Source organism: Rissa tridactyla, chromosome 2 (assembly GCF_028500815.1).
Source record: "Rissa tridactyla isolate bRisTri1 chromosome 2, bRisTri1.patW.cur.20221130, whole genome shotgun sequence".
Classification (NCBI taxonomy): Eukaryota; Metazoa; Chordata; class Aves; order Charadriiformes; family Laridae; genus Rissa; species Rissa tridactyla.
Window position 1 is genome coordinate 168,016,041 of NC_071467.1, and position 24,653 is coordinate 168,040,693.

The 24,653-nt window shown below is 64.3% G+C and overlaps 2 protein-coding genes across 2 annotated transcripts; both read right to left on the reverse strand.

The window, feature by feature from the left end:
* Positions 1-300: 300 nt before the first annotated feature.
* FASTK (Fas activated serine/threonine kinase) lies at positions 301-14,156 on the reverse strand. Its single transcript, XM_054189476.1, has 10 exons — positions 14,040-14,156; positions 12,715-13,327; positions 10,423-10,893; positions 9,715-9,863; positions 9,326-9,542; positions 8,962-9,121; positions 8,197-8,288; positions 7,195-7,834; positions 6,778-6,892; positions 301-660 (listed from the first exon to the last, which is right to left on the reverse strand). Exons 2-10 carry the CDS (start codon positions 13,280-13,282, stop codon positions 574-576), a joined length of 2,499 nt encoding a protein of 832 aa, XP_054045451.1. The 5' UTR covers positions 13,283-13,327; positions 14,040-14,156; the 3' UTR covers positions 301-573.
* Positions 14,157-14,463: 307 nt separating this feature from the next.
* TMUB1 (transmembrane and ubiquitin like domain containing 1) lies at positions 14,464-16,093 on the reverse strand. Its single transcript, XM_054189527.1, has 2 exons — positions 15,555-16,093; positions 14,464-15,281 (listed from the first exon to the last, which is right to left on the reverse strand). The coding sequence occupies exons 1-2, from the start codon at positions 15,962-15,964 to the stop codon at positions 14,927-14,929; spliced, it is 765 nt and encodes a 254-aa protein (XP_054045502.1). The 5' UTR covers positions 15,965-16,093; the 3' UTR covers positions 14,464-14,926.
* Positions 16,094-24,653: the final 8,560 nt, after the last annotated feature.

The window sequence follows — 24,653 nt, forward strand, 5'->3', positions numbered from 1 at the left end:
CAGTTTTATTGTAAAGTTAACCCCGCTTCCCACACACCCCCCTCCTCCCGGCTCGGGGAGCAGCCCCCTGTGCAAACAGCCACGGCCCTGCCCGACCCGGGGTCTGCCACGGCCCCCCCAGACCCTGCGGGACCCCACGGAGGGGGGGGCCCAGACCCAGCCCTCCCTCCCAGCAGCGGTGTTGGGGACACAGGGACAGCACACCCCCCCCCCCCCCCCCCCCAAAAAGTGCCACCGGGAAGCCAGGCCAGGCCCCCCCGGCAGCAGCGACCCCTGCACTGGGCTGGGGGCGTCAGGGCCGGGGGGCACAGCGAGGGAACCCCCCCCTCCCCAGCAGCATAGACCCAAACACCCCCCTACGCACCGGTCAAGTCACACCCCTTCCCCCCGCTAACGGCAATAAATATCTCACACTACCCCAGCCCCACATCACGGGGCAGGTGCCCACAGCCCCATATCCCCTGGCCCCCCGGGATGGGGGCGGCTCCGTCTCCCACCCCAGGGGAAGGGGGCCGGCAGCACCCACCTGTGCCCACCCCGCTCTGCCCCCTCCCTGCCCGGGGCGTCCGTCCCTCAGAAGCGCAGCTCCCTCAGCTTCTGCCGCAGGTAGTGCTTGGCCTCCTCGATGCCACTCACCTTCTCCAGCTCCGTGTAGGGCAGCTGAAAGGGGACGGGGAGAAACCGTCAGAGCAGCTCCACCACCACCTCCACCATCATCACCTCCACCACCACCACCACCACCACCGTCATCACCACCACCACGATCACCTCCACCATCATCATCACCTCCTCCACCATCACCTCCACCACTACCATCACCACCACCGTCACCACCTCCACCATCACCATCACCACCTCCACCATCACCACCACCGTCACCACCACCACCACGATCACCTCCACCATCATCATCACCTCCACCACTACCACCTCCACCATCATCACCTCCACCATCATCATCACCTCCACCACCCCCCCCCACCAGCCCATGGCTGCCCAGGACAGCCGTCCATGGCGTTGGGGGGAAGAACCGGGTCTCAGGACCCTTTCCGAAGGGGAGGAGGACAGTGCTGGTCCGTCCAAGGGGAGGGCGGGCTCAGGAGGAGCAGAGAAGCCCCAGCTCCACGTCCCGCTGACCCCAGCAGGGGAAGCTCATCCCAGGCAGGGCGCAGGGACAGGGGCGCCTCCCGGGGGAACGAGTCCCCAGGACCCGTCTGCGCTGGCTCTGCCCTCCCAGCGCTTCACCCCGGACCTGGCTGTCCCTGGAGCCAGCTGCTGCTCCGGCGCCTGCGGAGAGCCCCGTCCCCATCCCCACCGCGGCCGGGACGGGTTCGGCACACACCGGGAGGACACGCAGGGACATCACAAGCGTCACCCCAACCTTGAGCCCCAGTCGCCAACCACTGGGGAGGGATGAAGAGCGAAACCAGCCGCCCTCCCGCAGCACGGGCTGGGGGACCCCCGGGCTCCTCCACTGCCGTCGGCGAGGGGCGGCAGCAGCCCCCCTCCAGGAGAAAGGGCTGCGGGAGCGAGCCGAGCCCAGGGGAGAGTTTCCCCCCCAAGAGGCCATTCTAACCCCAGGCCGCAGAGGAGCGGCAGCCGCGGGACCAGCACACCCAGAACCACCCCCCCTTCGCCCGGGGCACTGGTGCGGGGTGTGTGGGGGGAGCGGAGACCCCACCAGGAAAGCTGGGCTGGGGTCGGTCTGTGGGGCCAAGAGGACTCTCTGCCCCGAACAGCAAATACAACCTGGAGCTAAACACCCCCCGCAAAGGGCCACGAGCCCCGGGCAACCCCGACCACAAGCCCTGGGCAACCGCGAGACAGACGCACCCACAGCGGTGGGAGCAGAGATGGGCCCTGTCCCTCCCCCGGGTCCTGCTCTGGGGACAACGTGGCAGGCACTTTTCTGAAAACACACAGTCTCTGAAAATGCCCGTCGACAGTTCCCGACCCAGGGCTTGTCCCCGGCAGTGACACCTGGCTCCAGCCTCCCACCGCGGCTGCGTCCATCCCCGCGTGGCGCTGGGAGCACCAACGGCCGGGGAAACGGAGCAGCCCCACACCGCTGCAGCCGTGCGGGATCCACAGAGACGCTGAGGGGCTGGAACACCTCTCATGGAGAAAGGCTGAGGGATTTGGGGCTCTTCAGGCTGGAAAAAAGACGGCTGAGGGGGATCTTATCAACGCTGATAAATACTGAAAGGGGGGGTGTCAGGAGGATGGGGCCAGGCTCTTCTCAGTGGTGCCCGGGGACAGGACAAGGGGTAACGGGCACAAACTTGACCATGGGAAGTTCCACCTCAACACGAGGAGGAACTTCTTTCCCCTGAGGGTGGCACAGGCTGCCCAGAGAGGTGGGGGAGTCTCCGTCTCTGGAGACATCCCAACCCCGCCTGGACGCGTTCCTGTGCCACCTGCTGTGGGTGACCCTGCTCTGGCCGGGGGTGGGACGGGATGGGCTCCAGAGGGCCCTCCGAGAGCCGGTGCCTGGGACAGGGCAGGGGGAGGCTCGGTGCCGCTGGCCTGGCCCTCCACCGCTCAGGGGAACCGGGAGAGCCGAGCCCTGGAGCGGCTGCGCTCGGGAAGAGCCTGGGAGCAGGGCTGGAGCCTGGCCGCCCGAGGAGAGGTGGGTCAGGCAGCACCCCCTGCCTGGCAAGGGGTGGTCCACTACACCAGGAGCATCCAAGGCTGCTGGGAGAGGCCCTGCCACCCCTCAGGAGCTGCAGATCGTGACACACAGGAGTTTGCCAGCCAAGGAGGAAGCCTTTTCTCACCGGCTCGTTGAGAAACGGGGCTAATAGTAGGCACTGGGAAGGGACAGGGTGGGAAAACTTGGCACAGATGACACAGGGCCTCCACGGAAAGGCTGGATCCTGACGTGGGTGCTACACAGGGTCCAGGACCTGTTTGTGACCATCACGGATGAGCAAGTGGGACGGGGCACCCAGAGGAAGCGCAGGCTGCCAGGACAGTCCCACGCAGGCCGGGGAGGAGACGGCTGCTAACCCTGCCCGGGGAGGAGGAACCGAGTCCTCCGGCCGCAGTGGGGCTGAATCCAAGGTTTCTGGCAGTTCTGGTACGGAGCCACCTCCTTCCACTGCTTCACGCTCCTTTCCTCACTGCCCAGCTCGGCGGGGTCTGCTCCGCAGGGGCCTCACCATTCCGACACTACGGAAGGATCAACAGCACGGAAAGCTCCTTCAGACAGGCTGGGAGTGAGCAGTGCCAGAGCCAGGACAGGGTTTGTGGGAACATCTGAGACCTGGCCGTTATTCAGCGCAGGATCCTGGGAAGGAGGGAGCGTGTCCTTACCTAGAAACTTCTGAGGGAGAAGGGCTGGCTGTCAATAAAAGGGAAAAGAGCCAGGGAAAAGAACATCGACCTTGGGAAGGGCTGAGACCGGCGGATCTGTGGGCAGAGCAGAGGGTCCGAGGCAGGCGACCCTGCACCGGCACTCCCCGCCCTGCCAGAAGGGTGGAAGCACCGGGCAGCTCCCACCGCAGGCCAGAGACAAGGAAGGGTGCGGGTAGGAGACCCGGCGACGGCCGCTGCAGCCGCGGCGGGCAGCCCCTGCTCGCTGTGCCACAGAGGGAGCAGGCTCTTGGCAGGACGCCCCGTGCAGAGGCTCTGACAAACCCCCCCGGTACCAGACCGGCAGCCCCCAGGAGGAGCAGGGCGCTGGCACGGCCGCGCAGACATACCCAGACAGCTTAGCGGCGTGCCAGGCACGCTGGGCAGCCCAGCGCCCATCGGGCAGGCACCCGGCCACGGACGGCCGAGACAAGGCCCTAAATTAAATGTAAGGAGGGCTGAGCTGCCAGGCTCAAAGAGCTGCGAACAGGGGCACGATGCCCAGCTGGACCAAGCCTCAAGCACATACCCCAGGAGTCAGGCTGGGGCCAAGGCCGTTTAGTGTCCTCGTTAGTGACTTGGGTGACGGGAGCGAGCGCATCCCAGCGAGGCCGCGGACAGGAGAGAACGGGGAGGAGCGGCACACGTTCCTGGAGGAGGCTGGAGAAACGGCCCCGGGCAGGGAAGGGCCAAGTCCTGAGCCCGGGGAGGAATAACCCCGTGCACCAGGTGGAGGGAGCTGATCCTTCTCTGCCGCTCAGCACCGGTGGGACACCTCTCAGTGTCCATGCACATACCGGAGCAAGCCCAGTGCAGGGCCATAGCGATGATTACGGGACTAAAGCATGCGATACGCGAGAAGAGGTTGACAGAGCTGGAGAAGAAAAGGATCGGAACATCTTATCTACGTGTACAAATACCCGACGGGAGGTGGTAAAGACAGAGCCAGACTCTTAGCGGTGCCCAGTGACAGAGAGCGAGGCGAGGGCACTAACCTAAACTACTGGAAATCCCATTTAAACTTCAGAAAAAGCTAAGCGCACACATCCCAAACGCAGGAAAACCCTCTGTTCCTGTGAGGGTAAAGCAGCACCGGCCTTGAGCCTGGAAGAGGTTACCCAGACAGCACCCCACCTCCGAGACATTCACCACTCGACTGGACACGGCACCAGCAGCCTGCCCTGCGTGAGCTGGGGCCGATCTCCAGGGGCCCTGCCAACCCCAGCTACCCTGCCATTCCGTAACGGCGTCAGAAGAGGAGGAAATAAACCTCAAACGAGAAGAGCGAGAACAACCACGGAGCTGTGAAGCAGCTTCAACTCAGGAGGAAGCTGAACCGCCTGGGGTTTGTCATCTTAAAAGGGTGGCCAAAGGGAAGAGACCTCTGGAACCACAAGCAGAGGAGGTGGTAACCGCAGAGCTGCTCTTCACTCCCTGCCGGCACCGGCCCCGCGGCAGCTGACCAGGCAGCAGGTGTAACGCAAACAGAACGCGCTGCAGGTACCACTGCCTGGAGCTTGCTGGCACCGACCACTGCACGCGTGGGAGAAAGAACAGGCTCAAAGAGGAATAAAACGCTCATGGAGAAGAGGTCCATGGCGCGGTTAAACACGGCTGCCCAGACACATGCTGCGGGGCAGGAGCGCTCGGACTATCCGTGCCATACGTTATCCACTCCCTGCGCGTTTCCTAACGATCTGCTGCTGTCTGCTGCCGGAGGGGAGAGAGGGGCTGGGACCAGAGCGCCTGCTCTCAGGCACCCAAAGGAGCCAACGGCACTGGCGGCTGCACGGCCACGGGGCACGCTGGGCCGAGGGAGGGAAGAGCTCCTGCAGCCGCGCTCATGCGGGTCCTGACACCCAACGGCACGCTGCCGATGGAGCGCCGGAGCCTGCGCACACCGGGAGCAGGAGAACGCTCTCGCTTATCCGCACCCCTGCCCGTGCCGCCTCGCGCCTCAGAGACCCACTGGGCTGCTGCTCTGCGGGTTCAGCCTCCCGCAGCAGGGGCGCAGACCCCAGTGGTAACCTGGGCCAGAGCCAGCGGGGGTGAGGGCTATATGGGAGCCCGGCGAGGGTGAGGGCTATGGGAGCCGGTTAGAGACAGGACACGGACCCCCCAGCTGGGCCAAGCACAGGGTGAGCTCAGTCCCCGGCCGCGGCGAGTGCACTGGGCACAGGGCAGGGGCGGCTCTCAGACAGGGTGGCACAAAGCCAGGAGCGGAGGCAGCTGTGCCCTCAGCCGAGGGCATCCCCGAGCCCAGACACGCGGCCAGAGCTAGCGGCGGGCGCTGGGGAGCCCTCCCCCGTGTGACAGCGCTGCTCAGCCCCACCGCTGATGGGGGACGCGGCCGGCCCCGGGCAGCCCGTCCCGAGCTCCGGCAGGAGGGAGACCCGGGGTGCACGGCGCAGAAGAGCCGGTCCTGCCCCTCTGCTCTGCCCTTGGGGATCTCCAAGGAAATACCACAGCTCAGTCACAGGACCGCCGAAGCTATGCGTAAACAAAGGGCTTCTGGACTATGTACGTTGCAAATTATGAAATTAGGAGGAGCTTCGTGTTGGCACGCTGGGCTGCCAGCAGCAGGGGAGGTAAGAAGCTTTAAGAAATGGTTATGGGACTGCTTGGTAGATCTACGACTGTAATTCAGGTGACCCCTGAAGTGGAGAAGTAAACAGGGATAAGAGGCCTGCATTTCTGAGTTGTTTTCCTCAGGAAGATCTATCCTCCAGCTAAAAATCACCACACAAATAGTCTTGTAGAAGCTGCACACCTTAAAACAACATCCGAAGTTTCCAAAAAATCCTGAAGACAATTGCGGAGGCGGCGGTGAAGCCTCCAGGGCTCCTCCGTTCGCAGCTCTCGCCACAGACCAGCCAGAGGCTGCAACCAAAGAGGCCAGGGCTCCGGAACAGGCACCGACGGGAGGTTCACCGGGCCTGGCCTCCACCCGCAGCGGCCAGAGGCACACGGCAGCACCGACAGCCAGCACCGCAGCGTGGGGTATCAGGCCGAGCTATGTCTCCCCTTGATTTTCCACCCCGAGCCCCACGCGACTACCGACACGTCTGCCGGGCCCAGGCTGAGCCAGCTTCCCCGTCTCCCTGCCCTGCCCAGCGCGGGGGTCCGCTCTGTAGGAGGGATTCCCGCAGGACCAGCTCGCAGAGGGGCCGACCCCTCGCCCGTGCTTCCCCCCAGGGCACGGGGCTGGTACCAGCCACCAGCCGTCCGGAAAAAACTCTTGGGGTGGGGGAGGGCAGAAAGGAGCCGTGAGGATGAGTCAGTGCTTCCTCTCCGAGCAGCAAGTGTGGAAGGACGGCTCCGGTCGGGAGTGTTTACAGCGGGGATGCCAGCTCTCCAGCCCGCCCGGCTCGCTGCCCGCGGGGAGGAGGGGAAGGGAAGGGCGCAGCCCCCCCAGCAGCTTACCTGAACCAGACAGTAGCCCAGCAGTCGCAAGTGCCTGTCCCTCATGGCTCGCGAGCCCACCAGTATGTCGGAGTTCTGGCAGTAGTGCCATTTGTCGTTGACCGACAGCACCACCCTGCAGGGGACACAGCGGGGCAGGAGGGCAGCGTTACCCCCCGACACAGACCCCGCGGGTGGGACGTCACCCCTGCCTGGTCCCCCAGCACCCTCCACCTCCCCGAGCCCAGCTGGTGGCAGGGGCAGCCGTACCGGGACAGGACGGCGGGGACAGGGCTCTGCCACCGGGCACCCGACTGGATGGGGGGGAACAGGGGACGATGGCCAGGGGGGGCAGGAGCTGGAGCCAGTGTCAGTGCAGGCCCGGGGCGGCCATCCTGCCGAAATGGAGTGGGGACAGGGACCCTCTCTGCTCCGTACCTCTGAATCTCTTCGGCTCCCTGCGGCCCATCGCCGGGCCCTCGCTTGGGGCTGGGCCGGCACGGAGAGGGCGGGGGGCAGGCATCCTCGCCGGGCGGTGGGCTCCTCTCCTCCGTCTCCTCCTGGGCCTGCTCCCCCTGGAAGCAGTTGTGATCGTGGCCGGGGCAGCCGGCAGCGGCCTCCTCCTCCTCCTCCTCCAGAATCTTGCCGATGGGGAACTGGAAGAGGGTGGCTGCGGAGGTGCCCCGGGGGGAGCAGTCGGGGGTGCCGGCCGGCTGCGCGGAGAGGCACTCGGAAGGGCTGCTTAACGTGGAGCTGCCCTGGCTCTCCAGGGAAGATTCTTTGCTCAGGCCGCAGTAATAGTCCGAGGGGGGCTGGTAGCAGGGGCCCCCCGGGGCAGGGCACAGCGTGGGCAGGAACCGCCCGGCCAGGTTGTTCTCCCGGGCGCCCGGGGGGCTGCTCGGCGTCTCTGGAGCGAACGGGGCAAAGTCCTGCAAGTCCGAGGTGAGGGCCAGGACGCTCGAGCGCAAGGAGATGGCGGCAGAGGACGTTGTAGTGTGGGCAGAAGGAGCCTTGGAAGCTGCAGGGACACGGGAGAGAGGCAGCACGGTGCCCGAGCGGTTAATCCACAGCAGGAAGTCTGCGGAGAGAGAACACGGATCAGCACCGGGCTGGAGACCCCCCTGCTGATGGGACATGAGCTCGGGGAGCCCGTGTACCCCAGGGTGGCAGACTGTGCCCAGCAGGCGGGAGTGCAGAGGGCCCCCCCCTGCTGCACTGGCCCAGCTGAGCCCCCCTGCGGCGGGGGCAGCTCAGGGAGTGCCGGGGGAAGGCAGCGTCATGGGCTGGGGGGCGACAAAGCAGCCGAATCTAGTTCTTCCCTGAATAACCCCCCACCCTCGGGCCTCCCCCCAGCACCCAGGCAGCCACAGGGCTTCTGCTGCACCCACAGCCCCCCCAGTCCCAACGGGCAGCCCCCTCCCCGGAGCCCTGCCCGGCTACCTGTGCAGTATCCCGGGGGCAGCACCTCGTCCTGCCGATAGCACTCCTCTCCCACCAGCTGCCGCAGGGCCTCAGCCACCAGCCCCTTGTAACTGCGGGGACAAAGAAGAGTCAGGGACGTGGCAGGGAGGGCCCCCAGCCGGCCCCCTCGGGCACTGCCCACCCACACTCTCCCTCCGAGCACATCTGCGCAGAGACGTGAAAGCCCCTGGGAGCAAGAAATATGGAGAGCCTTGAGCTTTGGGCTCTGCTGTTTGGGGCAAGGAGGGGACACGCTTCAGCTCATTCAGTGGAAAAGCTCCCTCCCGATATCGCGGCACCAACAGCACGTTATTCTTCACCGAAGGGGTTGTCAAGCACTGGAACAGGCTGCCCAGGGAAGTGGTTGAGTCACCACCCCTGGAGGGATTTAAGAGACGTGCAAGCGTGGCGCTGAGTGACACAGAGTAGTGGTGGACTTGGCAGCGTCAGGTTTACGGTCGGACTCGATGCCCTTAAAGGCCTTGTCCAGCCTAAACGGCTCTAGGATTCTGTACTGCTCCCCTACAGGCTTCGGAGCTCACTCACGGGCCTTTACCCCGGCACCATCCTCAGCTGGGATCCTGCCAGAACAAGGTCACCCACACGTGTCCCAAACCACAACGCCTGCCCACTTGCAGGGGACAGGCAGTGGGGTGCCCGGGGGAGGCCACCGCGCCCCCAGCCACGCTCTCCCCCCGGGGGCTGCCCTCCCATCCCCTCCCCAGCCCGCCTCCCGCCGCTGACCTGTACTTTCTGTTGGCCTCGTCGGCCGTCAGGGCGTGCTCAAACATGAGGACGCGGTAGCGCGGGTCGAGGCGCGGGCCACTGTAATCGCGGAACTCCAGCTCCACCGCCGCGTCCAGCAGCGAGAGGTAGCGGCGCACAATCAGCGCGTAGGGGCTGCCTGCGGGGAGAGGAGGGCTGGGTAGACCCCCACAGGACCCCCTCCTCGCCCAGCCACGCTCCCGAGGGGACTGACCACCAGCAGGGTGCTCCTGGGCGGGGGGTGTGTGTGTGTGTGTCTGTTCTGCCCAACGGTTTCAAAACCCACCTCCACCCCAGTCCCAGCTTTAATGGCTGTATTTACCCCAGAAAAGGCCTGACATACTCATAACATTGGTGATGAAGGCTGGGGAGAAGACTTGGTGCAGGACGGTCTGGGGGAAGTGGCTAAGCTGAAACATGGACATGAGGATGTTGACGGTGGCCAGGGGTGAGCTGCCAGCTTTCTGCTCCAGGATGGCCTCCAGCTTGGGGAAGAGCTCGCTGTGGTTGGATGGGCGGTAATTCATGCGGCTGAAGGGAAACACCAGCTTCTGGATCACCTGCAGGCAGGAGGAGAGGCAGTCGGGCCGGGCCGGGATCGGGGCACATCCCCGCCGGTCCCCAGTGAGATGCCCCATCCTGGTGGCAGAGAAGGGACCTGGTTTCCCCCAGTGCCGGGGCAGCCCCAGGGCCAGCCCCAGGCTTCCCCCGCAGACGGGGGCAGACACTCACCTTGCTGTCGAGCTGCTCCCCGCGCTTCAGGAGGAAGTTTGCGATGGTATCGAGCAGCCGTGGCTCACGCAGCCGGTGCCGGGCCACGTACTTTGCAATGAGGGCCATGGTGTAGGGGGTAAGGTTCTCCGCCTTCCTGGGGAGCCACTCTGCACAGAGCAAACCACAGCGGGGCACCCGTCAGAGAGGCCTGGCTCTGTCCCAACTGCAGCTCTCCAGAAGCCACTACAGCCCGGGCAGGAAAGGCAGCGCAGGCAGGTGGGGGATGACAAGACCCGGGTAGCAGAGCCATCTCTCCTGAAACCCAGGCGGCTTCCAAAAACCATCAAGTTACGAGGCTTGTGAGAAGCTGGGGCAGATTCCCATCCCGTGCAGCCAGAAGGCACGGCTGGAACGTGCACAGAATGGGGGCCCTTCTGTAGAACCCCCACCGAAGCCAACCCGGAGGTGAGGCAGGCTCACAGCCCCTGGGAGCGCTCGGCTGGGAAGCCAGCAACAGGGCGGCTGTAACGCAGAGCACCTCCTGCTCCAGCCCCATCGCTGCAGGCCCTGGTGCTCAGCAAGGCCCCAGCTGGTGCCGTCACAAACCCAGATGTCCTCTGGGGCCAAGAAAGGAGGCTCCAAGGCTGCCGAGTGCAGGGACAGAGCCCAGCGCACCCCGCACCGTGGGCAAGGCTGGGACCCTGCCCGGGCAGACCCTGCCCTCACCTGCCATACTGCGGATGAATCGCTCTTGGCGGTTCTCGTAGAAGAGCTGAGAGCTGAAGATGGCCTCCAGGGCCTTGTTGTTCGCCTCCTGGGCGCACAGAGCCAGCATCTCGTCCAAGAGGGCCAGCTCGTGCTCCCGCATGGCACTCACTTGCCCCAGCGTGTGCCTGACGAGGCGCAGGATCTTGCGGTTGTTGATGAGCTGCTGGTCGGAGGCCGGGTGTCCCTGCAGCGCCTGTGCCCGCAGCCGGTAGTAGGAGAGGAGCAGGAAGAGGGTCTGGGGGTGCCGCTCCTTCTCCAGGTGCCGCTCCAAACTGCTGAGGCACGACTCGACCAGGGGGTGGGGGCTGGACGGGTGCAGCCTCATCACGCTGCTGAAGACCATGGAGACGTCCTTCTGGTTGAAGCGGCCCAGGCGGCTCCGAGATTCGTCCTCCAGCACTCGCACCAGCGGCGATTCCCCAGGCAAACCTGCGACAGGGAAAGGATTAGGGACGCCCCGACCCCACCTCGTGTCTTCTCTAGGCCCGACCATCCTCCTAAACTCAGGCACGAGACCACAGCCGGAGAAGGACGGGTTTGCCGTGTCGGTGATCAAACCAAAGGTGAGAAAGGGAACGAGGAACGGTTTGGCAAAGCCTGACCAGAACATCAGGGCATCCGCACCACGGAAAAGTTGGATTATTCCCACGCACTCAACCAAAGTCCTTTAGTTCATCCGCAAAAGCAAGGCTTATTTCTTAAGTCTCAAACTCCTTAAAGATAAATAATACACCTCAAAAAGTACTTGAAAGAAAAGTTTTGGTTGGAAAACAAATAAGACATCAACACATGACCAAAATAAAACCTGCCCCTGTATGACAGGAATTAATCCCTTCACATTTCTGCCCTTCTCCCATTTTCTAGTTTAGCTTTAGTCTTTCAAACTCGGCTCCTGAGGAAAACACTTTCCTCCAACTCAGGACCTATTATTCAACCACGCAAAGACAAGGGGCCAGGCGCACAGCACGGTTACGAAAAAAGGCAAAGGCCATCCTTCGCGTGTCAGGAGCGATATTTTCAGGAGATGCATGAAGCATTATGCACTGTATGAGGCCCTGGTAGCCCACTGCTCTCCTAAGCCAGCTGACGAGACTTCAATTTTCAAAAGGGCTTTAAAGCAACTAAGGCAGCATGGGGTGAGTTACTGCGTTTTATCATTAATCAAAAATCAGTCAGAAGGTGGAAAGTGAAGAATTAGTCTGAGCAGTTGCTTTGTTCCTGAAAAAAGGCCTCAAAAAGGCGGGTTAGCACTTTTATTAATGAGCGGGTAAGCGTGGTGAGCAGGGAAGGGCGACTGACGGAGAACAAAGTGTGGGTCAAAACCAGAGCAGGCCGGGGGGAGCCCAGCTGAGGGGAGAGGCGCCTGGCAGCCCAGAGTTCAGTGTCAACAAACACCAGGCGCCGCGAGACAGAGCGGGGAAGAGCAGGAACTTCTTCCCTCCCCTCTTCAGGGGGATCTAGAGTTACTGCATCAACCCACGGCCGGCACCGGGCGTCTCCGTACGTGGCTCAGCCGAGGTCTCAGCCCAGCGTGCAGCTGCGGTGGGGAAGAAGAAAGCAAACAGGATGGCAGGAGCCGTGCGTGTGGGACAGGGGAGTGCAGGGCTGGGGGGAGGCAGGGAGGGCAGCCACCGGGCGTCATCCCCTTCCTCGCAGAGGCAGAAACCGCAGGGCCCCAGCCCAGCGATGGGGGAACCCCCAGGGACAGGGCCCGCCCAGAGGCTGCTGCTGCGCAGGAATCCAAACCAGCCTGAACCTTTTCTCCTGAATATCAAACACACGGGGCTCGTGGCTGGCAAAGGGTGCAGCCAAGCCCTCGCCTCTCACGCCTTGACGCTCAGATGTTTGCTGGTTTTCAGGGATTGGGACAAAACTCAAGGAGCGGTGTATCCCGATCCCACTAGGCAGCGCTGGCCACCGTTTGGGCTGCCCGTTGGGCCAACGTGCCAGAACTGCAGGCAGCCAAGCCCCCCCGAGCAGGCAGCCCGCCTGACTCCCTTCCTGCTGCATACCCCAGCAGTGCCGCCGCCTCCTCCTCCGAAGGGCATGGCTCCCTCTGCCGCAAAGCCACAATCACACGTAAATCCACACACAAGCCCAGACACCAGTTCTGATACACCCTTCCTTCTTCCGCGGCAGCCAGACCGGCAAGCTCTCCTTTCAGCTCACAAACCCAAGCGCCGGCCTGTGTCCCGCTGCCCTGCCCGCCTCCCCCGCCTGCTGCGGGCACCGGCAGCCCGGGACACTCACCCAGCGCGGCAGCGGCGTACAGGCAGTTGACAATGCTGAAGTTATCGAACTTGGAGCAGCCGCTGATGATGGCCTGACAGAGAGTCTGAAATTCTGGCTGCTCCAGCATCTGGCCGGGCCCGCGGCTCTCCCCGTTCACCGTGGCCTGGCCCTGCTGCTGCTGCAAGAGCTGGCCCAGCTTGTGCAGGGCGATGGGGTAGTGGCTGGCAGACACCTTGCTGGGGTTCTGCGTGACCCACCGCAACACTTCCCCCACGCTGCGCGAGCGCTCTATCAGACGCTTCATTGTGAAGAAGGTGTCATAACTCATCTTCTCGTGGATGAAGTTCCAGCTCTTCCTCTTGCCATGGCCTCGAGTCCTGTAGGCGTCCGGGGGAAAGGTGTGCAGCAGCCCATGGCCGTAGGGGTCCAGGGGGAGCAGCACAGCCCGCCCCTTCGCCTTGCCTGCACAGTAGCAGGCGGGATACATCCCGGCCCCGCTCCGGTCACCAGCAGCCAGGCCCTGCAGGACGCCAGGCCGCACGCTCTCCCGGGTCAGAGCACGGAGCCATGGCAGCAGGCGCAGCATGGCGAGGGCAGGGCGGCTCGAGAGGCTTTGGAGAACCGGGAGACCCTGGGGACGAGAGCGGGGGTGAGTGGGGCGACGAGCTCGTGCCTCTGGGACAGCTGGAGCCAGCGAGGGACGCACAGAGCCCAGGCTGGGACCCCCCCAGTGCCAGAGTACCAGCCCCGCACAGGCCCTGTTCTGGAGTCTCCCTGCGCACGGAGATCCCCTCCGGCACAGGGACGCCCGCCCTGTGCTCCCCCGGCCCTCACAAGCCCCGTTGTCCCGGGATCCCCGACCCGCACAGGGGCCCCCCCACCGATGTCCCCTGGCCCACCCCCCTCTCCCCCCTCCCGGGGCCCCGGCTTGATCAGATCCCCGTGTGGTACCGGGGTCCTCGGGCCGCCCCAACCTTCGCCTCCCTCGGTACCAGCACCCCCCATCTTCCCCTCCCCCTGTACCGGCACTCCCGGGCCGCCCCGATCTTCTCCTCCCCGGTACCGGGACCCCTGGGCGGCACCGAGTGCTCCTCCCCCGGTACCGGCACTCCCGGGCCGCCCCGATCTTCTCCTCCCCCAGTACCGGGACCCCCGGGCGGCCCCGATCTTCTCCTCCTCGGTACCGGCACTCCGGGCCGAGCCGCACTGGGCCCGCGCCCCCCGGCTCACCCAGGCCCCATCCCCGGGGTCTCTCATCCCCACCCCTCCCTCCGGCCTAGACAGGCCCCGCGGTGCCCGGCGCGCTCCCCCCGCGTCCCGGCCGTCCCCCGTCCCGGCCCTACATGGCGCTGGCGGCTGCGCTGGAACCCGCCGCCGCCCCGGCCGCTCAGCGCCGCCCGGACACCGCGTCCGCCATCTTCCCGGCAGCCCCGCCGGGCCGAGGCCGCGGCCACGCCCCCCGCGCGGCTCACACTTCCGGGGGCGGGGCCAGGCGCTGCAGCGGCGTGCGTAACGCCGTATGCAAATAGCCGCTCCCCGTCCGCCAATGAGCGAGTGCCTCGCCAGGGGGCGGGGCGGCTCTGCCGGCGCAGGCGCGCTGCCGCCCTGCGGAACGCGTGGCCCGAGTAGGCCCCGCCCCCGCGTCCCACCCACCGTTGCGCGGCCCCGCCCCCTGCCCGGAGCCCCTCCCACCTCCCGATGCCCCGCCCCCTGCCCGGAGCCCCGCCCCTCCCGTACCCTCCGGCGCAGCGGAGCCGGGAGGCCGCGGCCGTTCACAGTCCTTTAATCGTCACAGAGCGGGGGGAGCGCGGCCCCCCAACCGGCACCGGCCCCCCCACCCACCGCGGGGTGGCAGCCCCAGCCCCGGGGCAGCACAGGCCCCGTTCCGGGCAGGGCACGGGCAGCCCAGGCAGGAGCTCCCGTGCATGGAGCTGGCTGTGGGGCATGGCAGCGGTGGGTGGACGCTCCGTGCAGGGCCGGGGGGGCACCAGGGGGGCACTGGGACCCCCCCCGAGGTAGCACAGCACTGGCTGCAGTCCCGGTGGCAGCGCTGCCTGGCCCGGGAGCCCCGGGACACAGCAGCGGGCAGGCTGTCTGTCTCCTGCCCGGACACCCGCTCGCTCGGGCACGCAGCCCCGGGGGGGGCACAGTCTGCGGGTGCACCGGGCAGACGGCACCCGGGACTGAGTCCGTTCTGCGCTTGGCGGCTCCGTCCGGGGCGCGGGCTGTGCTATCTGCGGTACATGGTGAAGGCCACGAAGCTGAAGAGGAGCGTGAGGCCGGCCAGGAAGGTGGTGGCGGTGGCGGTGAAGACGTGCCGGTACTGCAGCTGGAAGTACCAGAGGACGGCCAGCATCAGGACGAAGAGCGGCAGGACAAGGCTGCCCACGTCAAGGGCGGCGTGCGCGGGGTCGGCAGAGGCGCGGGGGCCGGCGGGCGCTGGGGCCGAGCTGTGCGGGGAGATGTGGCAGTGCAGGACGCTGTTGTGGGCGAGGTGGAGGGCAGCCAGGCTCTGGGTGTCATCGCGCAGCAACTGGCCCTGGTAGATCAGCCGCACTTGCTGCTCCTGTCCGGGGAAATAGGCCCTTGGGAGGAGGACAGAGAGGGAGACATCACACTGCAGGCCAGGACACCGTCCCCTCCATTCACCCCCCAGGAGCAGGCCACCAACGCTCCCCCTGACCACGCTGTGCCCCTACTTTGCCACCAGTGGCCCCTGACATGACGAGCAGTGAAGGTGTCTGCCACGACAGCCCTGCAGAGACTGGCACAGTGCTCCAGGGAAGGGAAGGAGCTGCCAGAGAGGTTCGGGAACCCCCTTGGCAGCCGGGGGAGAAGTGGCCTGCCCCATCCCTCACCTCTTCAGGGCCCCGACGGTGTCACCAGGGTGCACCCGGGCCAGGCGCTCCGTGTCGTTGAGGAACTTCAACCGCAGCACCATGGTGGGCTCGGCGGAGCCGCCGTCCCCCTCACCGAGAGGGCTCTGCGGGGGTGCGGGGCCGGCCCGGGGCCGCAGCCCCGCCGCCAGCCCCCCGGCCCCATCGGGGGCTGCTCCGTCCACCGCCGCCGCCGCCGCAGCGGGGGCCTTTTGCTCGGCGGGGGTCGGTGCGGCGCTCGGGCCCTCCTCGGGCAGCGGGGCGGCGGCGCGGGGCGGCGCGGTGGGCTCGGGGGCGCGGGTGGAGGCCCAGGCCAGCCCCAGCACCACGGCGACCAGCAACAAGGCGAAGAGCACGGTCACCTCATCGCCTACGCCCTCGATCAGCGCCATGGCGGCGAAGACGACCACCGGCTAACGACCTGCGGCCATAGAGCGGCGACCTCAACCCGCCGGGACGCGGGCGACCGGAGCCGCCGCCGGTCCGGGCCCCTCACCTGCCGCCATCGCGCCGCTTCCGCCTCGCCGCAAGGCACGCTGGGAGCTGTAGTCCTGCTCCGAGCATGCGCGGAGTAACCTGGCGCGATGCACGCCGGGAGTTGTAGTCCAGTTCACGCCCAGGGGCATGCCGAGCTCCGCGAGCGGGACTACAACTCCCGGCGTGCACCGCGCCAGGCCCCGCCATTATGGGCCCCAGCTTGGCCCAGCCTGAGGGGATGTGGTGCTCCGGGGCGGCTGGAGCATGGCGGCAGCTGGGCGTGCGCTGGAAGGGAGGCGTTTGGGTGTTGGTATTAACGCCGTGGTGCTCACTCCCAGTCAGCCGCTGCGCACCGGCACCCCTGTGTGCCTTTTTTTCTGAGGGGCTGCTCTCCAGCTGCTCCTTTTCCAGTTTATGGGATGACCTTGGAAACTGTTGGAGTGGGCCTGGAGGAGGCCCCGGAGATGCTGGGAGGGCTGGAGCCCCTCTGCTGTGGGGACAGGCTGGGAGAGCTGGGGGGGTTCAGCCTGGAGAAGAGAAGGCTCCGGGGAGACCTTCCAGCCCCTGCCAGTCCCTCAAGGGGCTCCAGGAAAGCTGGGGAGGGACTCTGGAGCAGGGAGGGGAGCCATGGGACGAGGGGGAAGGGTTTTCCACTGACAGAGGGGAGACTGAGATGAGATGTGAGGCAGAAATTGTTGGCTGTGAGGGGGGTGAGCCCCTGGCCCAGGTTGCCCAGAGAAGCTGTGGCTGCCCCATCCCTGGAGGGGTTCAAGGCCAGGTTGGACGGGGCTTGGAGCAACCTGATTGAGTTGAAGATGTCCCTGCACAGGGCAGGGGGATGGACTAAATGGCCTTTAAAGGTCCCTTCCCACCCAAACCGTTCTGTGATGGCTCTATGAAACACTCCAGATGAAATATCTTGGGCAACTGAAGGACCATAAAGTCATCAGTTCTGCCTTTTATAACTTAATCAATATCCTGTTCGTTGCTCTGTATATAGAAAAATGGTGAGGGGTCTGGAGCAGGAGTCTTGTGAGGGGCGGCTGAGGGAGCTGGGGGTGTTCAGCCTGGAGAAAAGGGGGCTGAGGGGAGACCTTCTCGCTCTCCACAGCTCCCTGAAAGGAGGGGGTAGCTAGGGGGGGTTGGGCCCTTCTCCTAAGGAACAGGTGATGGGACAAAGGGAAACGGCCGCAAGTTGTGCCAGGGGAGGTTTAGGATGGATATTATGAAAAATTTCTTCACTGAAAGGGTTATGAAGCATTGGAAGATGCCGCCCAGGGAAAGGGTGGAATCACCATCCCTGGAGGGATTTAAAAGACAGGTAGACGTGGGGCTGGGGGCCGTGGGTTAGTGGTGAGCTTGGCGATGGTTAACAGTTGGACTCAAAGACCTGAAAGGTCCCTTCCAACCTCGACGATCCTGATTCTAAAACACGGCGGTCAGTCGGCAAAGGACAGCGAATTCGGCAGGCAGAGCCTGTCGCTGGGAGAGCCGTGCTCCCGTGCTCCCGGGCAGACGAGGTCTCTGGCAGGGAGGAAGGGGATTGCCCAGCCCAGAGGTAACAGGGAATGGGAGAAGCTTCTGACAAAAGTGGCGGAGTTGCGGTGATCCTCTGGGGGACTGTGATTCCCCAGATGCGTTGAAACCTACCTGCAGGCTTCCTGAAGAAGGGAAGTTTGAAAGACAGATGAGAAAATTGGTGTGGAGTAGTTTTTGTCTCCAGCGTAGGTTTGATATTCAAAGACATTTCAAATAATTTATCCTAAAATCTCTCTTGACCGAGCTAGCGTCTGGTATTAAACCTTAATGGTGGAGACTCGGCTTTTCTGTGTTCCTGAAAATCATTCAATAATTGCGAATGTAAAGTTACTGAACAGAAAATTGGTTCTGTTTTACCTCAAACCAGGACAGGCCAAAAATGCTTTGACCAAAGTTCCCGTATGTTTAGGGGAAAAGACTTGTGCCGTCAAAACGAGATAGTGGGGGAGGCTCATGGAAGGGGAAGACCTACGGCGCGCACAAAGGAACGAAGCTGACGGGAGATCCTTGGATGGCGATATCCCCTTTCCCCAGGGCATCACCTCCCGGGATCCATGGCTTTGATAGCACAAGACATCTCCTGTCATAAAATCGGGAGGAATCCGCTAACGGCAGCACGAGCGGCAGCATCCTTCCTGCTGAGGTGGAGCAGAGAGAGAGCGGCTGTGATTCCGAGGGGCTGGGGGGCTCCAGGAATTCATTGCTTCCCCTCCCAAGCTCCTGTGTCCCAGGTGCCTCCGTGTCGGGAGGAGTGGCTGGTTCCTGGGGTGCTGGGCCGCCTCCTCCAGCCCCGCGTGAAGCCCGGGTTCAGGCCAGCGACCGGGAGCCCCGGCGTTGGGCCCAAGGGGGCGATTCTCTCCCCGGCCTCCTTCATCCTGATCTGCATTCTTCATCGCTGCTCTCAGCTTATCGTTGGACTGCAGCGATGCAGATTGATGAGATGTGCGATACGGGAGCTCGAGGCTCCAGGCAGCGCAATTGTCATGTTAGCGTTAGCAGGAGGCATGGCAAACATAAAATTTATTTTCCGTGCGCAGCTGTCTCGCAGAACTCAAGAGCAGAACTCGTCCTGCGATCACAGGGAGCACAGTCTTTAATGACCTGCAAATAGCACCGAGAGAGCTGAAAAGTGGGGCTGCCAAACAGAGCTCTCGCATGCACAGCAGAATTTAAAAATAGGCTGCTGCTGGCGTTCTCGCTTCCCCGCCGTTCCTGGAAGCCCACGGGGAGGACGGCTCTCCGGCAGAGGAGACGCAGTCCCCTGACGTAACTTGCCTCGGCATCGACACCGCAGAGCGGAAAGTTGCGGATTCAGTCGTTTTACACCAGAGCGTCCCCGGTCGATCGTTGCCTGCATCTTTTCCAGCCCCGGGGCTGCGGTGGGTGCTGACTCCTCTCTCCTCTCCCCGGAGCACTGCGGCGGGGGCACCGGGCAGACCCCCTCGTCGCCCGTGGTGCTGCCATCCCAGCAGGACCGTGGAGGCCCTTTGGCTCAGCATCCTCAGCGCCTCCAGCGCAGCTCGGCGCCTGTGGGAGTGGAGACGCGGGAGAGACGAACGCCTCCGCAGATGGAAATGCTCCTCAGCAGCTCCCAGCAGCAGCGAGAGGTGTCAGCCCCAGTCAAAGACGTGGGGAAGGCGGTTGGGCCAGAAACAAGAGCTGGGGGGTGGGAGTGCGGGGACCGGGGGCGCTGAGCTGCAGCGTCACGAGGCGAGGATGAGCTCTGCGTTTACAAAGAGACACAGGGAACCCGGCCACCCTGTCCCCGTCAGCACCGAGGGGTCTGCGGCAAGGCCCTGAGAAGCCACCCCTGCACCCCGTAGCCCGGTGGCACAGCACTGTCCCTCGCTGGGGAGGGACACGGAGGGTCCTCCTGAGGGGCTGGAGGGGATGGGCAGGGGGTCCCGGCGGCAGGGCTGGCAGCACCCCCGGGTGCAGAGGCTGCCGGGGAGCAGGTCGTGCTGCTCCATCTGCCCGGGGCACGGGGCTGAGGGGAGTCAGGGAGGCGACGGAGGCAAGAAGGTGGTGGGGAAGGGCTGCCCCTTCCCTGGGTCACCAAGAAAGCGCTGGGCAAAGCCAGGGTCTCTGCCTGGGGGTGTCCCGTGGACACTCACAAGGGGTGAGGCTGGGGCCCGGTGGCCACAGAGGGGACCTCGGTGCTGGCCAGAGACCAGCCTGGAGGGAAGGAGGGGGCCGGGCGCGGAGCTGGTCGGACAGGGAGGCTGGCCTGGGTGTCGCCACCCGCGTGATAACAGCCATTCCCCGATTTTCTGTCCCCCGATGTTTTTCAGAGCTGCTGCTCCCACCCGCCTGCCCGCAGTACCCGGCGCTGGGACGAGGCAGCGCTGCGGACCTGCCCGGCCACGCTCGCCGCGGTCATTGAGTGGCCCAGGACCTGCAGCGGCCACAGAGCCCGTCTGTCCTCAGTCACTGGTGACCGCAGCCGACACGTGGGGTCACCGCTCCAGTGACGGAAAAGGGACAGAGAGCAGTTAGCCCAGACGTGAGGGAGGACAGGGATGGGGATGTGCGCTCGCAGCAGGGGGAAGTCGGGCCCGCGTTACTCCGAGCTGAAGAAATCACTAAAGAAAAGGCCAGGCTTTGAGGGCAGCAGAGCACCCGCTGAGGAAGACAAGAAAAAACACAGCAAAGAATCGAAATGTATTATTAGCTGCTAGAAAATTATTTATACAAGCTGCAGGTAGCAGAGGGGGATGACCGCGGGTTCTTCTCGGGGACAAACAAGCCCTGGATGCCGGAGCTCAGAGGCGTTTCTGACGATCCGTTATGGGGAGACATGGGTTCACCAAACCAGCCCAGGGCCGTTCTGCCTGGCGAGAGCAGTGGGGTCCTGGGGACCCCCTCTCGCCTCCTGGGGACCCCCTCTCGCCTCCTGAGGACCCCCTCTCGCCTCCCCGCCGGCAGGGGGCTGGCAGCCGGGGAGCAGAGCCCCAGGAGCTGGAGCTGGGCTCCCTTCCCGGCCCTGGGGAGCTGCGGGACGGCCCGTGCTGGGTGCTCTGCCAGCTGAACAGTGTTAACGTTCCTCGTGGGAAGGAGAATCTGCCCGTCGGTCAGCGGTGCTGGCGGTGTCCCCTCTCGGTGGGATTTGGTGACCGGGCTGCGTGACTGGCAGAGCTGGTGACGCTGGCAGGGCTTTGCTAACCCGACACACCTATAGGACAAGGAACCAAGGTTTACTTGCCCCTTGGCTACGGGACACCAGCAGCAGAAAAACAAATGGGGATCTTTTCCTCGTGTGCAATAACCTTCAAATACCACCTGCGGTTCCCGTCCTGCAGGCGCAGGGTGAGGCTGGACCTACGCAGGGACTGCTGGAGTGGGAGCCCGAGGCCAGACAGGCAACACAACATGAGGCTTAAACATGGTCTGAAGAGGAAAAAGATAACAGCAAATAACGATGATAAAAATCTCATAATCTTGGTAGTGCCATTTAATACTTTCCAAAGTTATGCCCTTTACTTTGGGATTCTGTGGCAGAGTTTTGAGGACAAAGTTTTTAGCCTGAGTGAGAGCTGGCAGGACTCTACGGAGTGGGCTGTGTGTCACCCAGGAAGGGACAGTGAACGGGGAGCGGGAGAAGGGACGGTGAACGGCGAGCGGGAGAAGGGACGGTGAACGGCGAGCAGGAGAAGGGGCGGTGAACGGGGAGCGGGAGAAGGGGCGGTGAACGGGGAGCGGGAGAAGGGACGGTGAACGGGGAGCGGGAGAAGGGACGGTGAACGGCGAGCAGGAGAAGGGGCGGTGAACGGGGAGCGGGAGAAGGGGCGGTGAACGGGGAGCGGGAGAAGGGACGGTGAACGGGGAGCGGGAGAAGGGACGGTGAACGGGGAGCGGGAGAAGGACAGTGAACGGGGAGCGGGAGAAGGGGCAGTGAACGGGGAGCAGGAGAAGGGACGGTGAACGGGGAGCGGGAGAAGGGACGGTGAATGGGGAGCGGGAGAAGGGGCGGTGAATGGGGAGCGGGAGAAGGACAGTGAACGGGGAGCGGGAGAAGGGGCGGTGAACGGGGAGCGGGAGAAGGGGCAGTGAACGGGGAGCGGGAGAAGGGACGGTGAACGGGGGGCGGGAGAAGGGGCGGTGAACGGGGAGCGGGAGCTGCTGGAGAAGCGGGCATTGGGAGAGGGAGAGCGATGCAGAGTGAGTCATGTCCCCGCACACAGCGTTTGGAAGAGTCTCTGGGAGCTGGAAGGTGGGAAGAAATGAGTTGAGCTTGGCGCACACGTCAGGGGGAGTGAAAGGAAGGATTTAGCAGCCGTGGTTCGGGTAAAGGCCCGGGTCAAGGCTGCAGCTTCGGGGACCCGCGGGAGGCGAGGCCGAGGCAGCCTCCAGGGCCGGGGCAGAGGCTGCTGCAAAGGTGGAGGAGAAGATCCCAGGGGTGTAAGAGTGCGGGATGCCAGGATGCAAAAGAAGCAGCGGATTTAAAAATACATATACCGTGTAGGGAGCAGAAACAGGATTTATAACTTCCAGGATGTAGAAAATAAGCCATGTCTGAACAGAATCGTTTGAGTGGTTATGGCAGTTCGAATTTAATGCTTTTTATCCAGCGGTTAATCACCCTCACCGATAAAATTTTGTGTCTGATTTTCAATGTGGATTTGTCTGGCTTCAGCTTCCAGAGATTGAGTCTTTTTATATCTTTCCCGGCTCGATTAAAGAGCCATTTAATATTTCCCTGTGAAAGTACTTCCACAGTGTAATCAAGTCACCCCTCAATCTTCTTTTGGATAAGCCGAACAGATTGTGCTCTTTAAATCTTCTGCAGCAAGGCACTCGCTCTAACCCTCACATCATTCTGCGTGGGTCTGTTCAGAATCTCTTTGATTTTTCAATATTCTTCTAAAATGTTGTTAATATAACGCCATGCCGGGTTCTGGAGCGCTGCTGGGCTCCAGTGAGGTGTGGAGGCGAGCTCCCCCCTGCCCTGCCTGGGGCTCCCCGTGCCCCTCGGGGACCAGCCCATTCCACTGCGCCGGGCTGGGGGCACCCCTCCACCCCCGCCTTGTGCCGCTCGCCTGACTATGTGCCGCGGAGATGGAAAATGGGCCAAAAGCGCTCACTCTTGCCTTGCTTCTGTCTTGGGGTAGGGCAGGGCGATGGCGCACAGCCCGTCAACGCCTCTGGCACAGCGCGGGGCCAGACGTGGCGGCTGCACCACGGGCACAGGCCCCTCACCGCGCAGTGCGGCGTCGTGTGCCAGCACCGGTGCGTGAGCCGGGGCTCCGCTCCCCGAGCCCGTCCTGCCACCGCGCTGCCTCTGCTCCTGCTACGGAGCCCAACGGTGGGGACGGGCACAAACCAGAACGTAGGAAGTTCCACCTCAACATGAGGAGGAACTTCTTTGCCCTGAGAGTGACAGAGCCCTGGCACAGGCTGCCCAGAGAGGTGGGGGAGTCTCCGTCTCTGGAGACATCCCAACCCCGCCTGGACGCGTTCCTGTGCCACCTGCTGTGGGTGACCCTGCTCTGGCCGGGGGTGGGACGGGATGGGCTCCAGAGGGCCCTCCAGCCGCGGCCAGTCTGTGGTTCTGTGACTGTGATGGGGCAGAGCTGCTCGCAGGCTGCGGGGCATCACCGGTCCTGGCACGCGGTGCTGCTCTGGATGCCGCCCGTTTTGGGGAGGTCAGCCAGGAGACAGAAAACCAGAGGAGCAAGGCGCTCTCTGGGGTCAGCAGGGATGGACGGGACCCCAAAGGGTGCTGTGACCCCTTCCCACAGCTCTGCCCTCTCCCGGGGCTGGGGACGTGCCGTGGGGCTGCACCGGTGCCCTCCTCCATGGCAAGGGCTGACGTCCGCGCTCTCTGTACACCCCCAGTGTGCTGGGAAAATGGCTGCCCGCCCCCTGGCCGTCCTGCTCGTCCCACGGCTGCCCGCTTTCCTTAAAGTCCTTTGGGAGCCAAAGCAGACTTCACCCTTCCACCGCCTTACCCACACGCAACCTCCCTGTTCTCTCTTCAGGCTCTCTGTAAGGTCAGGACCTCCCTGCCCAACAGCCGGCCCCGCCATTCCCACGGGGATCGCGCCCACACGCCGACAGCAGCTCTACTCGCCGCGGCTCCTACTCGTTTGCTCCTCGCAGCTGCTGGACGTACAGGAATTCCCAGGAGCTCCCTGGAGCCCGTTATGGATGGCACGGCTCGCGGGACCCTCCACCACCCGGGTGCCCTCCGGGTACCGAGGCAGCTGCGGGTGAAAGCTCTCGGTCCCTCGGGCGGTGCGTCCTGGGCTCCCCGCGGCTCGGCTCGGCGCTCCCCTGCTGTCCTCGGCCACCGCCTTTCCGAGCAGACCCTCTGCTGTGGCCCTGCGGGGGGGGGTCCCTGTGGGGTAACGCCCCACCGTTGCCCCGCAGTGGGTACCGATGCAGAAAATGGGTGTAGCTGCTCTGCGACAGCCCTGTCCTCTCGGTTTACCTTCCGTGCCCGGGCACCCCTTGGCCCCGCAGCCTTCTGGCAGGTGTCCTGCTCCCGATGCCTCTGAAGAAAGATTTATTGTTGGCGCTAATCCCTTTGTTGGTTGTTCCTCCGCGCGGCCTCACCGCCTTGTGGTGTTTGTGCGTTCAATCTGCCGGGGTTTACGGTGACCTCCGTTTCCTCCTTCGCTCACAATTTCACCGTTCCAGAGATGTCTCGGGGTTTCACCCCGCTGCTGGGCTGGGCCAGCTCCCTCCCTCCTCGCCAGCCCTCCCGGTCTCCTCACTGGTCCCAGGGCGGCAACTCCACCTGCTGGAAAGGCTTTAATTGTCCTCGCTGCCATTTTTGGCTTCTTTTTAGCAGCCTCACGCGTGCTTGCACAGTTCACCCCCCATGGACTGGCGGTCTCCCGCCAAGGAGAGGGGTGGCAGGGGGATGCTGACCCCACGGGAGAGGGCCTGGCTGTGGGGCACTGGTGGGACCGGGACACGCTGTCCTGTAGCCGTGCACCGCAGAGGCCGGGCCCCCCCGACCCCCTGCGCCGCAGCCGAGGAGAAGGCACCGGGGTGCTGCAGACCCTGATTTGTGGCCAGGAGCAGGACGCGTGCCAGCGGGCCACCGACACCCACGGGGTG

Bases quoted from the DNA above. Each gene is read 5' to 3' on its own strand.
- FASTK (XM_054189476.1), bottom strand. From the start codon at position 13,282: ATGCTGCGCCTGCTGCCATGGCTCCGTGCTCTGACCCGGGAGAGCGTG. The intron at 9,122-9,325 runs GTATGTCAGGCC...CTCTCCCCGCAG, and splicing joins CTTCATCACCAATGTTATGA to GCAGCCCCTACGCGCTGATT. The intron at 6,893-7,194 runs GTACGGAGCAGA...TGTCCCCTGCAG, and splicing joins GGAGCCGAAGAGATTCAGAG to GGTGGTGCTGTCGGTCAACG.
- TMUB1 (XM_054189527.1), bottom strand. From the start codon at position 15,964: ATGGCGCTGATCGAGGGCGTAGGCGATGAGGTGACCGTGCTCTTCGCC. The intron at 15,282-15,554 runs GTGAGGGATGGG...CCTCCTCCCAAG, and splicing joins ACCGTCGGGGCCCTGAAGAG to GGCCTATTTCCCCGGACAGG.